Raw genomic sequence first — 15270 nt, 5'->3', positions numbered from 1 at the left:
TCTCGGGCTCTGGAGCACAGGCTCAGTAGTTGTGGCGCACGACCTTCTTTGCTCCGCGGCATGTGGGATCTTCCCAGACCAGGGCTCCAACCGGTAGGTGACAGCTTGTTTACGCAGGTTGCCAAGAAGCGCGTCTCTTGGCATCGCTAGGGGAACACAACCAAAAACTTTTGACCCCACGTGGCCCTAATTCCGACTTTGCCTATGTGTTTGTTCATTGTGTCCTGCCCACCCCAATCCCGATCACTATCAGTTTTCTTATGTTGAGCCATCCTTGCATTCCTGGGATAATTCCTATTTGGACATGGAATGTAATATTTATAATATGCTGCTGGATTCAGCTTGCTAGAATTCTTCTGAGGATTTTTGCATCGATATTCATAAAGGCTATTGGTCTGTAATTTTCTTTCTTCTGGTATATATGTCTGGCTTTGGTATCAAGGTAATGCTGGCCCTATAGTATGAGTTAGGATGTTTTTCCTCCTTTTCTATCTTTTGGAAGAGTTTGGGAAAGGATTGGCATTAATTCTTTAAACATTTATTAGAATTCACCAGTGAAGCCACCTAGCACATAGTTTCTGGCACATAATACATGGAATCTAGGATTTCTGTAGTCATTAACTATTTGTTGAATTAATACATTGTCTTCCTAAGAAGGTATCTAATCAAGACACAATAATTGAGTTAAAAATGAAGCAGATCTATTTATCAAAAATAATGCTGTGCCTACAGATTGTCATACTGAGTGAAGTAAGTCAGACAGAGAAAGACAAATACATGATATCACTTATATGTGAAATCGAAAAACAAGTGTACAAATGAACTTATGTACAAAACAGAAGTAGAGTCACAGATGTGGAAAACAAACTTATGGTTACCACAGGGGTAAGGGGGGGATAAATTGGGAGATTGGGACAGACATATACACACTACTATATAGAAAATAGATAACTAATAAGGACCTACTATATAGCACATGGAACTCTACTCAATACTCTGTAATGACCTGTGTGGGAAAAGAATCTAAAAAAGCATGGATAAATGTATGTGTATAACTGATTCACTTTGCAGTACAGCAGAAACTAACACAACATTGTAAATCAACTATACTCCAATAAAAATATTTTTTAAATGCTGTGATTTCTGGGGCAATGCTATACATTTATTAACATTTTTATCCCATAGGAAGAAAAAATTGTTACATGGAAGAACAATTTTTTAAATTCCCCATAATACTATAACTCTGATGGCTTATTATATAACAGCCATACATTGATTCCTGTTTTAGTGTATTCAAGCAGATAGAGAATCCCAGGTGTTTTATGAGAGAGGATTTTCAACTTTCTTTTTTCTATATACCATGATTTAAATCTAGGCCTTTTGAATTGGAATTACTACCATATTTCTCAAACTGTTCCTTATTCCTTAAATATGTCATGTACTTTTCTGTAGAACCTAGACATGTCAAGTTCCTAAACCCCAGAAGTTGGATATTAACATGTGTCTCATGAATTCATACACAAGGGATCGTTAATTAACGCCCCACAGCACACACACACACACACACACACACACATTATTGGAAGGTCATCCTGAGACCATATGGCAGGCCGCCTACTCCAAGTCCCCTTTCACAGCTGCAGCCGACTCTGCCCTAAGCCAGTGTTTCTCAAACTGTATGGTTTGATTCAGTAGATCTGGAATAGGGCTCAAGATGTTGCATGTCTAATTGCTCCCAGGTGATTCTAATGCAGCTGGTCTGTGGCCCACACTGGATTAGCAAAGGCCTAAATGGCTTCCACAACTTTGATGAATGACCGTTTTACAGGACCCCAAAGTAGACACTTAACCTGCTCAGACCTAATCTCCCTTGTTCCATTCTTCTCCCTGTGATTTTCTCCTTCGCATATTACATTCTAACATCTGGCTAGCCAGAATGGTTTTATTTGGGTGTTCGGTGCTGTTGAGAAATGCACGGAGCAAATTAGAAGAAAGATATGATTGGGAGGAATTGCTTCTTATTTTTTCTTCATTTTATATGTATCTGTGCTAATACCTCCCTACAGGTCTTCTTTGGCAATGTGGATTCATCTGGGATAAAACACAATATTTTTAACCCTCCAATTATTGCTCGGTATGTCCGTTTGCACCCAACGCATTACAGCATCCGCAGCACTCTTCGCATGGAGTTGATGGGCTGTGATTTAAACAGTAAGTGTCAAGTCATCCCATGTCCTTACCTCTCCCAACCATGAGTAGGATGGCTAACCATCCTAGCTTTCCCGAGACTGGGGGGATTTCCCAGGACACAGAACTATCAATGCTAAAACCAGTACAGTCCTGGGCAAACCCATGACTTGGTCATCCTAACCATGGGATTCCCCAGGGGCAGCCACCTCCTACACTGCTATTAACGAGGCAAATCAAAGTCCAACAGAGCTGAGCAGAGCTGACAAGGAAATAGGGGGCATCTTAACAGTAGCAGGCAAAAGTTAGTGCCTGGAAAATGACTTCGTGATGACGATAGCCCTAGAACGTATCAGTGGAGACAGGCCAGCAGGACCTCAGCCGCAACTTGTTCTTGTGATTACATTCTCCTTTCATTTCTCCGAGGTTGCAACATGGCACTGGGAATGGAGAGTAAAGCAATATCAGACGCACAGATTACTGCCTCATCCCACTTAAGCAATCTGTTTGCCACCTGGTCTCCTTCACAAGCCCGACTTCACCTCCAAGGGAGGACTAATGCCTGGAGACCCCGGGTAAGAGAGAACAAATTTGCCATATAACTGATGCAGAAGAAGGAGTAGTGGTTGGGAAAGGATAGGGTAAGCTCTTGACTGTTTCTTCAGTTACTTCTATCACCTGCTTGTTCCCACAAAGAGTGTCAAGGAAAGTTGACTATACACAGAAAACCCCACAGATATTTATTTAGTGGGTGTGCCATGTGAGTTCACACAGCATTCATTGGGGGAAAATGATCCCTAATTGAACCTCCTAGAAACAGAATATCTATATGTAGTACTGGGCTAATATTTGTCAAAGAATTGGAGTGGCTGAAATCCAGTTTTACAGAGAAATATCAACAAAGCAAAGGGTCATAGTTATGTACAGTTCATTGGGCACAGTTCTTTTCTGGAACCACTCAGTTTGTGATTTTCAATCACTGACTAGCTTGGGGAAATGGATGGAGTTAATGGTCTCTGTTCCCCCAGGGGCTTATTTTAAACAAAATAGGTTGTATAACACATTGCCAAACTTTTAACACTCTAGTCAGTCTGTATATTACTCATATATGCATTCAGCAAACCTTTACTGGGCCCCTATTAAGTGGCTAACCCTGGGGATACAGAGATGAATCATGAAAAATTTCAGCCCTCAATTTGCTTCGAGTCTAATAAGGGAGACTGACAAACAGATAATTAATATGCAGAGTGATAAGTCTGTGATATGATTAAGAAGGGATTTGGGGATTTCTGGGAGCAAATAGTGACCAAAAAGATACTACTCTAATGCACCTGGTGCATTCCCCAGGCAAATAATCAAAAAGAGTGGCTGCAAGTGGACTTCCAGAAGACAATGAAAGTCACAGGAATAACCACCCAGGGGGTGAAATCTCTGCTCACCAGCATGTATGTGAAGGAGTTCCTCATATCCAGTAGTCAAGATGGCCATAACTGGGCTCTGTTTCTTCAGAATGGCAAAGTAAAGGTACGCTATCTCACAGGAAAGGCACAAAGCCTGTCTTAGAACTTGACATTTAGAAACAGAACAAGGTTGATATGACCAGACTTTCAGGATAAACTTTACCGAGTATCTATAGTAATAGGACACTATGAAAAGCATTCTGGGAGGACACAGTGACTCCAAGCAAGAATGTATCATCCCAGGAAAGAGCAGAGTAGGGCCAAAAGCTGCTTATCCTCATAGATGTTGGTGTCATTCAGGATGGTGGCCCTTACCGACCTCTCTAGCATAGTCTGTCTCTTTTTTTTTTTTTTTCCGGTATGCGGGCCTCTCACTGTCGTGGCCTCTCCCTTTGCAGAGCACAGGCTCCAGACACGCAGGCCCAGCGGCCATGGCTCACGGGCCCAGCCGCTCCGCGGCATATGGGATCTTCCCAGACCGGGGCATGAACCTGTGTCCCCTACGTCGGCAGGTGGACTCTGAACCACTGTGCCACCAGGAAAGCCCTAGCATAGTCTCTTGCTACTTGCTCCTTGGCTTTCTAAGCTTCACCCATACTAAGGAACCCTCAAGTCCCTAAAAACAGCATGTTTTTTCTCACACTAGGCTTTTATATGTACTGTTTCTTCTACCTAGAACATTTTTTCTAGGTACTTCTTATTGACCCTTTCACCTGGTGCATTCTTCAAGTCTCAGATAAACATCATCTCCTCCAAGAAGAATTCCTTGTTCCCTCAAGGCTGCATTAAACATTTTTGCTTCTGGCAGTTTAGTGAACCAGAGTACTGATAATGTATGTTCTAGAGGACATTCCCATTTTAAAAAGGGCATATCTCTGATACATGCTATAACATGCATGGCTAAATTAATTAGAGCAGACACAAAAGGACAAATATTATATAATTCCACTTATATATTAGTCAGGGTTCTCCAGAGAAACAGAACCAATTGACTCACATGATTATGGAGGCTGACAAGTCTCAAGATCTGCAGGGTGAGTCAGCAAGCTGGAGACCCAGGAGAGCCAATGGCGTAAGTTTCAGTCTGAGTGTGAAGGTCTGGAAACGAGGAGAGCCAGTGGTGTAGTTCCTGTCTGAACCCAGGAAGTGCCAATATTTGAGTTTGAGCCCAAAGGCTGGAAAAAACCCAATGTCCCAATTCAAATGGGCCATGCAAAAAGAATTCTCTCTTACTCAGACGAGGGTCAGCCTTTTTGTTCTATTCAGACCTTCAACTGATTGCGTAACGCACACCCGCTTGGGGTGGGGGGGGACAGCAATCTGCTCTACTCACTCTACTATTTAAATGTTAATCTCATCCAAAAACATCCTCACCAACACACCCAGGATAATGTTTGACCAAATATCTGGACACCGTATGGCCTAGACAAGTTGACATGTAAAATTAACAATTACAGTGAGACTGAAAGTCGAATAGAGGTTACCAGAGGCTGGGAGCTGGGGAGGATGGAGAGTTATTGTTTGATGGAGACAGAGTTTCAGTTTTGTTTTTGTTTTTATTTTTTGGTTTTTTGTTTTGTTTTGGCCGTGCTGCGCGGCTTGTTGGATGTGGGATCTTCGTTCCCTGACCAGTGATTGAACCCGTGTCCTCAGCAGTGAGAGCACAGAGACCGAACCACCGGAGCACCAGGGAATTCCCCAGAGTTTCAGTTTTGCAGGATGAAGTATTTTGGAGATGGTTGGTGGTGATAGTTGCACAAAATTGTGAATGTACATGTTATGTACTTGTTGTCAAACGTACTGGTACGCTTAAAAACAGTTAAAACATATGTTATGTATATATTACCAAAATTTTAAAAAGGCTATAGCACTGATAGTACATACTTCTTTTTTTTTTTTTTTTCGGTACGCGGGCCTCTCACTGTTGTGGCCTCTCCCGTTGCGGAGCACAGGCTCCAGACGCACAGGCTCAGCAGCCATGGCTCACGGGCCCAGCCGCTTCGCGGCATGTGGGATCTTCCCAGACCGGGGCACGAACCCGTGTCCCCTGCATCGGCAGGCGGACTCTCAACCACTGCGCCACCAGGGAAGGCCTACAGTACATACTTCTTAATGCACTGCTACACTCAATGAAGAAAGGGGACTCTCCAGCCTCCTCACCACCAACAGCAAAAAACAAAACAAGCAAAAAAAAAGAGCTTTTATTTTAAAATAATGAGCTTAAATCAGAGCAAAGAGAGGTGAAAAATGAGAAAATGTAAAATGGAGGAACTTTCCTAAAGGGAAATGCTTATATTAGTGTTGTTCTCAGGAGACCAAGCTTCGAGCAAAATGCAAGAATGGAATGTGAGACTTCTGCATTAAGTAATGAAACCCAGAAAGTAGCAGAACTCGTTGCAGATAAGTAGCATCTCCTGGCTTCTGGAAGAATGATTTCTCTAGAGAAAAAGCATTCCCAGTTTAGGTCTCCAGGATTCCTACATATTAAAATGATAAGATCATAAACATAGATCAGCAAACATACAAGATAACAAGCCAACTTGACTACAAATGGGCAGAAACAATCAATACAAATTTAGAATCTGAAGAATACCAGATATTGACATTATCAGATATATATCATAAAGTAATTATGCACAAAATATTTAAAGCAATGAGCTATAGAAACATAAAAATAAATGACAAATTATTAGGCAGTTTTGGAAAAAACAGTACTTTTAGAAATTAAAAAACGTCATTGTTGAAGTTTAAAAATCAAAGAAAGACTTAATAGTGAATTGGGCACAGCCAAAGAGAATTTAGTCACTGGAACATATATCTGAAGAAATTACCCAGAATGGAGCACAGAAGGTGAAACATATGAAAAAGAAATTGAGACGTATGCTATACAGAGAAAGCCATATATATATAAGTGGAATCCAGAATGAATGAAAGAAATAGTGGAGAAGTGGCAAACAAACAAGGATGACCACTTTCACCACTTCTGTTCAACACTGTACTGGAAGTTATAGCCAGAGAAATTACAAAAAAAATAAAAATAAACAAAAGGCATTCAGATTGGAAAGGAAGAAGTAATACTGTCTCTCTTCACCAATGATATGATTTTAATCATAGAAAATCCTAAAGAACCCACAAAAAGCTACTAGAACTAATAGATGAGTTCAGTAAAGTTGTAGGATACATGATCAACACACAAAAATCTGTTGTGTTTCCATACACTAGTAGTGAAAAATCTGAAAAGAAAATTAAGAAAAACATTTCATTTACAATATCATCCAAAAGAATAAAATATTTAGGAATAAACTTAACCAAGGAGGTACAAGACTTATACACTCAAAACTATAAAACATTGCTTGAAAAATTAAAGAAGACCTAAATGAATGGAGAGACATCCTGGGTTAATGGATTGGAACACATTATTAAGATGGCACTACTAACCAAAGCTTTCTACAGATTCAGTGCAATCCCTATCAAAATCCCAATGGCCATTTTTGCAGAAATGGCCAAGCTGATCTTAAAATTCATCTGTAATTGCAAGGGACCCAAAATAGCAAAAACAATATCTTGAAGAAACAGTTACAGGATTCACACTTCCCAATTTCAAAACTTACTACAAAGCTACAGTAATCAAAACACCGTGGTAGTGACATAAAGATAGAATTCAAGTCCAGAAATAACGCTATACATCTATAGTAAATTGATTTTCGATAAGGGTGCCAAGACCATTCAATGGGAAAAGAATAGTCTCTTCAACAAATAATGCTGGGAAAACTGGATAGCCACATGCAAAAGAATGAAGTCACCACACACCATATACAAAAATTAATTCAAAATAGATCAAATACCTAAATATAAGAACTAAAACTTTAAAACTCTTGGAAGAAAATATAGAGGTAAATCTTCATGACCTTGGATTTTACAAATGGTTTTTTAGATGTGAACCATAATCACAAACAACAGAAGAAAAATAGATACGAAAAGAATTCTTAAACTCAACAAAAAGACGACCAAATTTAAAAATAGGCAAAGGACTTCAATAGGCATTTCTCCAAAGAAGATATACAAATGGCCAACAAGCACATCAACACCAACATCATTAGTCACTAGAAAAATGCAAATCAAAACCACAGTGCGATATTACTTCACACTTACTAGGATGGCTATAATTTTTTTTAATACAGAAAGTAAGAAGTGTTAGCAAGGATGTAGAAAAATTGGAACCCATACCGCTGATGGCAATCCGAAATAGGCAGCAACTGTAGAAACCATAGAATTACCTTATGATCTCAGCAATTCTGCTACTGGGTATGTACCCAAAAGAACTGAAAATAGGCAATTAACAAAAACTTGCAGGCAAATGCTCATAGCAGTACTAGTCACAATAGCCAATGGGTGAAAATGACACAAATGTCCATCAACTGGTGGATAAACAAATTCTGGTCTATCCATACAGCTGAATATTATTCAGCCATTAAAAAACATAGACATGCTGATGCATGCTACAATATGGATGAACCTTGAAAATATGCTAAGTGAAAGAAGTCAGACACAAAAGACTACATATTGTATGACTCCATTTATATGAAATATTCAGAATAGGAAAATATAGAGAGACAGAAAACAGATTAGTGATTACCAGAGATTGGAGAGAAGGGTAAACGGGGAGTGGCTTCCTGATGGGTACTGGATTTCCTTTTGGAGTGATAGAAATATTCTGGAACTAGATAATGGTGAATGTACTAAATGCCACTGAATTTTACAATTTAAAATGGTTAAGATGATAAGTTTTATGTTATGTACATTTTACCACAATAAAAAGGAACCAGAAGACACATACATTACCATAATAAGAGTGACAAGCTGACAGGCGATTTCTAAGCAATAATGAAAATCAGAAGATAATTAATGATATCCATGTGATGCTAAAAGGAAAAATCTGAAACCTGCCCCCAAAAGAAAGAAAATCTGGTGAAATATTTTTCATGCATTCAAGCAAAAACTAAAAAAATTTTTCAGGGACTTCCCTGGCAGTCCAGTGGTTAAGACTCTGAGCTTCCACTGCAGGGGACCTGGGTTCAATCCCTGGTGGGGGAACTAAGATCCCGCAAGCTGTGCAGCCACAGCCAAAAAAAAAAAAAATTTCCAACTTGCATGACTGATTTTACCACCCAGTAAAATCCTGCCAACATAAAAAAATGAGGATATTTATTAACCTTATGACAGTAAATTTGGAAAATTAGGTGAAATGGATAATTTCTAGTAAATATAACTTACTCAAGAAGGAATCAAAAACCCTGAAACTCCTACAACCATTTTTTTTTAATTGGCCACGCCCCACAACTTCCTGGATCTTAGTTCCCCGACCAGGGATGGAACCTGGGCCCCCTGCAGTGGAAGTGCGGAAACTCCTACAACCTTTGAAAAATTGAATTGGTGTTCAAAAATCTTCCTACAAAGAAACCTCCAGATTCAGATGGCTATACTAAATGCTCTACCAAATTATCAAGGGAGAAATAACACCATTATTACAAAGATTCTTCCAGAAAAATGGAAGAAGCTTGTATTTACATTATCCAACTCTTTAAATGATGACAAAAAATCACAACAAAGACAATTTTATTAGAAAAGAAAATAATAGGCCAACTTTACTCATGAACATAGATCCGAAACAAAATATTAGCAATATGTATGTGTTAGATTTATCCTAGGAATGCAAGGTTGGCTTAACATTAGAAAATTAATGCAATCCATCACATTAATGAACTTCAGGATTATACAGCCAATAAATGCTGAGAAAAAGATTCATAAAATTCAATATCTATTCTTAATGGGAAAATTTGGCAAACTAAGACTAGTAGGGAAACTACGCAATCTGATAAAGGATATTCACAAAAATTTTACAGCAAATATTTTAGGTGAAACACAGAAAGGTTTCCCTTTGAGATTAAAAATTAGATACCATTTATCTATTGCTGCATCACAAACTACCCTGAAACTTGGCCACAATCTTGTGGATCGGGAATTTAGGTTGATCTGTCTGTCTGGTTTGTCTGTGATCCATGGGGTTTCAGTGGGTATGGACGGATGGATCTACTTCCTAGATGGCTTCTTTGCTCACCTACCTGGTATCTTGGTTCTCCTTGACCTTTTCATCCACTGGTGTCTCTTCAGGGCCTCTCAGCATGCTGGTCTTAGGATAGTCACTCTTCTTACATAAAAGCTAGATTCCAAGAAACCAAGGTGGAAGCTGTCAGTCCTCTTGAACTTGGCACAGCATCACCTCTGCCGCCATACTCTATCAGCCTACAGAATCAATTGCCCACCGCAACTTAAAACAAATCAAAAGACACATGCGCCCCAATGTTCACTGCAGCACTATTTACAATAGCCAGGACATGGAAGCAACCTGAGTGTCCAAGGACAGAGGAATGGATAAAGATGATGTGGTACATATATACAATGCAATACTACTCAGCCATAAATAAGAATGAAACAATGCCATTTGCAGCAACATGGATGGACCTAGAGGTTATCATATAAGTGAAGTAAGCCAGACACAGAAAGACAAATATCATATGATATCACTTATATGTGGAATCTAAAAGAAATGATACAAAAGAACTCATTTACAAAACAGAAATAGACTCACAGACATAGAAGACAAACTGATGGTTACCAAAGGGGAAGGGTGGGGGGAAGAGAGATAAATTAGGAGTTTCGGATTAACAGATACACACTACTATACATAAAATAGATAAGCAACAAGGATTTACTGTATAGCACAGGGAACTATATTCAATATCTTGTAATAACCTATAATGGAAAAGAATCTGGAAAAAAAGTATATATAACTGAATCACTTTACTGTATATCTGAAACTAACACAATATTGTAAATCAACTATACTTCAATTTAAAAATAAAAAAGGGCATTCCCTGGAGGTCCAGTGGTTAGGACTCTGTGCTTTCACTGCAATGGCCTGGGTTCAATCCCTGGCCGGTAAACTAAGATCCCGCAAGCTGCGTGGCACGGCCAAAAATAAAAAAGTCTAAATACACCTACCTCTCCATGGGAGGAGTATCAAAAAATTCATAGCCATCTTTAATCTGCCCCATCCACTTTTATTAAAAACTGTATTGGAGGTCCTAAGCCATGCAGTAAGGTAAGAAAAAGAAATAAAATGTGTTAGGATTGGGAAAAAAAACCCTCTCATAATATGTGGAAGATACGATGGCATACATAGAAAATCCAAAAGAATCTATCTAAATTATTAGAATTACTAAGATAAGTTTGCAAGCTTGCTGAAAACAAAATCAATAGAAAATTTTATTGCATTTCTACATGCCAGAAACAAATAGAAAAATAATTTAAAATAGCATTTTAAAATTCCAAACACTGAGTTGTGCGTTCTCATCAAATAATGGCAGCTGCCTAAGTCTCTCCGTACAGCCTTCAGAAACCATCTCTCTATCTCTCTCTCTCTCTGTAGATATATTTTAAAATTGCAAATAAAACCACCCATAGCTCACAGAATAACTAGAAGACAAAGAATACCATAAGTTTCAGTGGTGGAAACTAAGTGTTCTGGAAAAGCAAAAGAGTCACAAAATCACAAGACATATCTTCCTATCCCATCTGTTACAGAAATTGCACTTCTCTTTATCAACAGTAGAGGGTGCTTGTGGACTAAGAAACCTAACAAGCCACCCAAACCTCTTATCTCTGACTACATATTGTAAAATCACCTCATTGCTGTGATGAATGAACAGAAAATAGCAGATGAGGTAAAAGGTATTATTCTTTTATTTTATTTATTCATTTATTTACTTATTTATTTATTTTTGGCTGCATTGGGTCTTTGTTGCTGCACCCGGGCTTTCTCTAGTTGTGGCGAGCAGGGGCTACTCTTCATTGAAGTGCGCGGGCTTCTCATCGCGGTGGCTTCTCTTGTTGTGGAGCACGGGCTCGAGGCACACGGGCTCAGTAGTTGTGGCTCGTGGGCTCTACAGCGCAGGCTCAGTAGTTGTGGCGCACGGGCTTATTTGCTCCACGGCATGTGGAATCTTCCCGGACCAGGGATCGAACCCGTGTCCCCTGCATTGGCAGGTGGAGTCTTAACCACTGCGCCACCAGGGAAGTCACAAAGGTATTATTCTTGATTTTTCACTTCCTCCTTTTTTGAAAACTCCATTGACTTTGGGCTTCATAGTGGGACTCATGTTGACCAATGCAGTGTAAGTAGACATGATATAAACCACTTTCCAACAGAAGCTTTCAATGTGACCCTGTGTTTGGCTCAGTCTCTGGTGCCTCTGCTCTCTGCCATGAGATAAAAATGTCCAAGCTGAGAAGGCATGGTGTACGTGATCCTTGGCCTGGAGCAGAGCCTAAGCCAACCCAGAACAGTCTTGGTTTCCAAATACCATTTCCTAGTAAAAGGAACCTGGGCTCCTTAGAGATTCCAAGACCAGAGCCAGGAAACTGCTAGGTGTTACTGGAACATCTTGGAGTCCATTATCATCATCAAAATATAAAGGGAGAGGAGACGTTCTTCTCCACAGAAGAATTCCAGCTAATAAATGTAGAAGACATGACAAAATTAAGAAACCAATCATCAATACAGTATATAATACTTGTAAGGGACTTCAGTAGATATTAAAACCATTGGATGAAAGCTTAATGTGGAACAGAATGTTTACACAGTCTCAAAGTCTAACCCCACAGATTGTTAGGTAAGGGAAGTTATTACCTTTATAAAAGAGAGATCTGGTGGACATCACCTTAACTAAGGGTCAAACTCTGGAGGAATCGGCATCACGTGTCCTCTGATGTGATATGGTGGGAAAGGCACATCACCTAGTTAATATTCTCACTAACGATGTTGAACTGAAATCTAATAATAAGAAAACAGTCACACAAATTTAGAATGTGGGACATTCTACAACGCAATGGTCCTAGACTTTTTAAAATGTCAACACCATGAAGGACAAAAAAAGACCAGAGACTAGGAGTCTGTTGTAGATTAAAGGAGATTTAAGTGTTCCTTGTATTATTCTTTCAGTTTCTTGAGGGAAAAGATCAAGGAATAAGTCTAACAGAAGATGTACAAGCCTCCAAAGTATGCCACAAATATTTATCCAAGAATCTCTTTTGTTTCCCGAAAGTTTTATCAAACACACAAACTTTAACAAATGTTTATAGTATGTTTGCTACGTATATACTATATATATTGTACGTGTGGAAGGTCAGTGACCAAGGTCTCTGCTGTCATGGAACCAACATTTGGTGGTGAAAACAAATGAAATGGTCAATAAGCAGGTAAACAGATAAATGAGAAGATTCTGAATGGTGTAAAGGAAATGAACAAGAGGAGATTCAGAGTCAACAAGAGTCCTGTTTCAGAGATAACATTTAAACTGAGACCCAAAGGCTTGGCAGGTTGAAGTATTTGGGAGTAAAATATCATGACGTTTACAACTTCCTTGAATTAGTTGGGAACGTGGGTGAGAAGATTCCAGAGGGAAGCCATAGCTGGAAGCACGGCCTCCACAGGAGGTTAGCAAGGATGCTCTTAATTCTAGATGTCACAACCACTTTCCCAGGTACAGAGGCAGGGGACCGAGTCATCCAGTCACCTCCCAGGGTTCAATCCTGGACTACCGGAAGCGTGGATCCCTCAATTGGAAGTGAAAACAAGCGTGCGTGCTGGGCGATGGGCATTGGAGTGGGTGCCCATGAGGGGGCGGAGCTTAGGGAGAGTTACAGACCAAGCAGGAGGCCAATGGACTTGGGGAGCCTCTCGGGGGTGTGTGTGTGTAAACATTGTAACTCTTTTCCTGTCAACCAACAAATGCTATCTCTCCTCTTTCAGATTTTTCAGGGAAATCAAGACTCCTTCACACCCGTGGTGAACGCTCTAGACCCCCCGCTGTTTACCCGCTTCCTTCGAATTCACCCGCAGAGCTGGGCGCGCCACATCGCCTTGAGGCTGGAGCTTCTGGGCTGCGAGGCGCAGCAGCAGTACTGAGGCCCGGTCCTTCCTTCCTGGCCCCGGGCCCTTTCCTGATTCGGGTCCAGCATCCCTCTGAGCCCGCCCTCCGGGTCACTTCCTGCCCCACGCTGCCCACGGTGCCATCGTTTTTCTATGTATTTCAATTCCTCAGTCCCGGCAGATATGCCCTGAAGCCTCCCAAATCAATCGTCATGTGTCCTGCGTTCTCTGGGGCTGTTGCATCCAATTTACCTCTTGCGCATTTGCTGCGGCCGCTCCCAGATTGGTCCTTCCTTCCAAGGTACTCAGGCAAAAAGCAATGAGGAAACTCAGCTGGAAAGCATTCTCCTCTGGACACGGCCACCACTTCCTCCTCTGTGGTGACCAAGAAAGGTCATGATCATACCAGGCTTCTAAAGGACATATTTTTAATATTTCCACAGAAAAATGAGGAAAATCCATGGCTCTCTGGGATAGGAGATACAACATTGTAATTCTAATCATGCACCCATTTTACTCCCTCCTCAGCTAATTTCCTGCTGAAACGACACAACAAAATGTACCAGGAAATTCTGTACCCTAACTGCCCAAGAGGAACCCCCACCTCGCCCCATCCCTGACAGATAAGGTTGGGAATGGCTTACTGTCCTGTAAAAGTCCATTAAGGTTAGAGGTTAATTTACAGAAATCAATAAGGTGATATGGTTTGACTCCCTGTAAAAGGTTAACCACTTTTATGTCTAACTTAATCATCTTGTTTTGGCATTCTTTTCCCATTGACCACATACATCTTTATTTTTCAAATGCTCTTGGAACCAGCTCTTTTGTCTTCCCGCTGGTTCCCTCAATAATCAGTTAAACAAAACATTGATGTGTGAAAACAAATGCCTTTGAGAGTTGTGCTTTTATACTGGAAATAAAAATGTGAACAATGAAATTTTATAATTTATGAGGTGAAGCTAACATTTAAAAAATTAGAAATGGAGCCTTGATCCAGTAGCAGAGAGAGAGATTCTTAACCTTGACATCCATTAGCACTAGAAGGAGTAAAGGCAGTAGTCTGGCCTCTGGCCCATCCCACAAACCCCCCTTTTATAAGTTTTCTAGAGGTTGTGACCAACCAGAATCCGGGAGAGGCTGCAGCAGAACGTAGTGAACCTAATGTGAGAAATGCTGTACTTGCATCACCCAGATCTCCCGGGATCACTTTTACGAGTTGAGTGTTTGCAATCATACTCCAGCTGATTTGGCTAATGGGGGGGGCCTGTACTCAGAAACCTACAAGACCCTGATGAAGATGACACAGATGGACAAATATACTGTGTTCATGGACTGGAAAAATCAATATTGTTAAAATGACAATGCTACCCAAGGCAATCTACAGATTTAATGCAATCTTTATCAAAATACCAATGGCATTTTTCCAGAACCAGAACAAACAATTCTAAAATTTATATGGAAATACAGAAGACCCTGAACAGCCAAAACATCTTCAGAAACAAGAACAAAACTAGAGGAATCATGCTCCCTGACTTCAGACTGTATTACAAAGCTACAGTCATCAAAACAGTATGGTAATGGCTCAAAAACAGACACATAAACCAATGGAACAGGATACAGAGCCCAGAAATA

The 15270-nt window shown here is 40.2% G+C and overlaps 1 protein-coding gene across 1 annotated transcript; it reads left to right on the top strand.

Annotated features, from left to right (window-relative positions):
- The first annotated feature begins 1997 nt into the window (after positions 1 to 1997).
- On the top strand, positions 1998 to 15007 carry LOC112415765 (coagulation factor VIII-like). Its single transcript, XM_024768928.1, has 4 exons — positions 1998 to 2211; positions 2614 to 2762; positions 3535 to 3711; positions 13519 to 15007. The coding sequence occupies exons 1-4, from the start codon at positions 1998 to 2000 to the stop codon at positions 13672 to 13674; spliced, it is 696 nt and encodes a 231-aa protein (XP_024624696.1). The 3' UTR covers positions 13675 to 15007.
- The last annotated feature ends 263 nt before the right edge of the window (positions 15008 to 15270 follow it).

Source organism: Neophocaena asiaeorientalis, unplaced genomic scaffold (assembly GCF_003031525.2).
Source record: "Neophocaena asiaeorientalis asiaeorientalis breed wild unplaced genomic scaffold, Neophocaena_asiaeorientalis_V1.1 scaffold811, whole genome shotgun sequence".
NCBI classification, from domain to species: domain Eukaryota; kingdom Metazoa; phylum Chordata; class Mammalia; order Artiodactyla; family Phocoenidae; genus Neophocaena; species Neophocaena asiaeorientalis.
This window is presented reverse-complemented; position numbering and strand designations above follow the sequence as displayed.

Bases quoted from the DNA above. Each gene is read 5' to 3' on its own strand.
- LOC112415765 (XM_024768928.1), top strand. From the start codon at position 1,998: ATGATTGGGAGGAATTGCTTCTTATTTTTTCTTCATTTTATATGTATC. The intron at 2,763-3,534 runs GTAAGAGAGAAC...TGCATTCCCCAG, and splicing joins CTAATGCCTGGAGACCCCGG to GCAAATAATCAAAAAGAGTG. The intron at 3,712-13,518 runs GTACGCTATCTC...CTCCTCTTTCAG, and splicing joins TTCAGAATGGCAAAGTAAAG to ATTTTTCAGGGAAATCAAGA.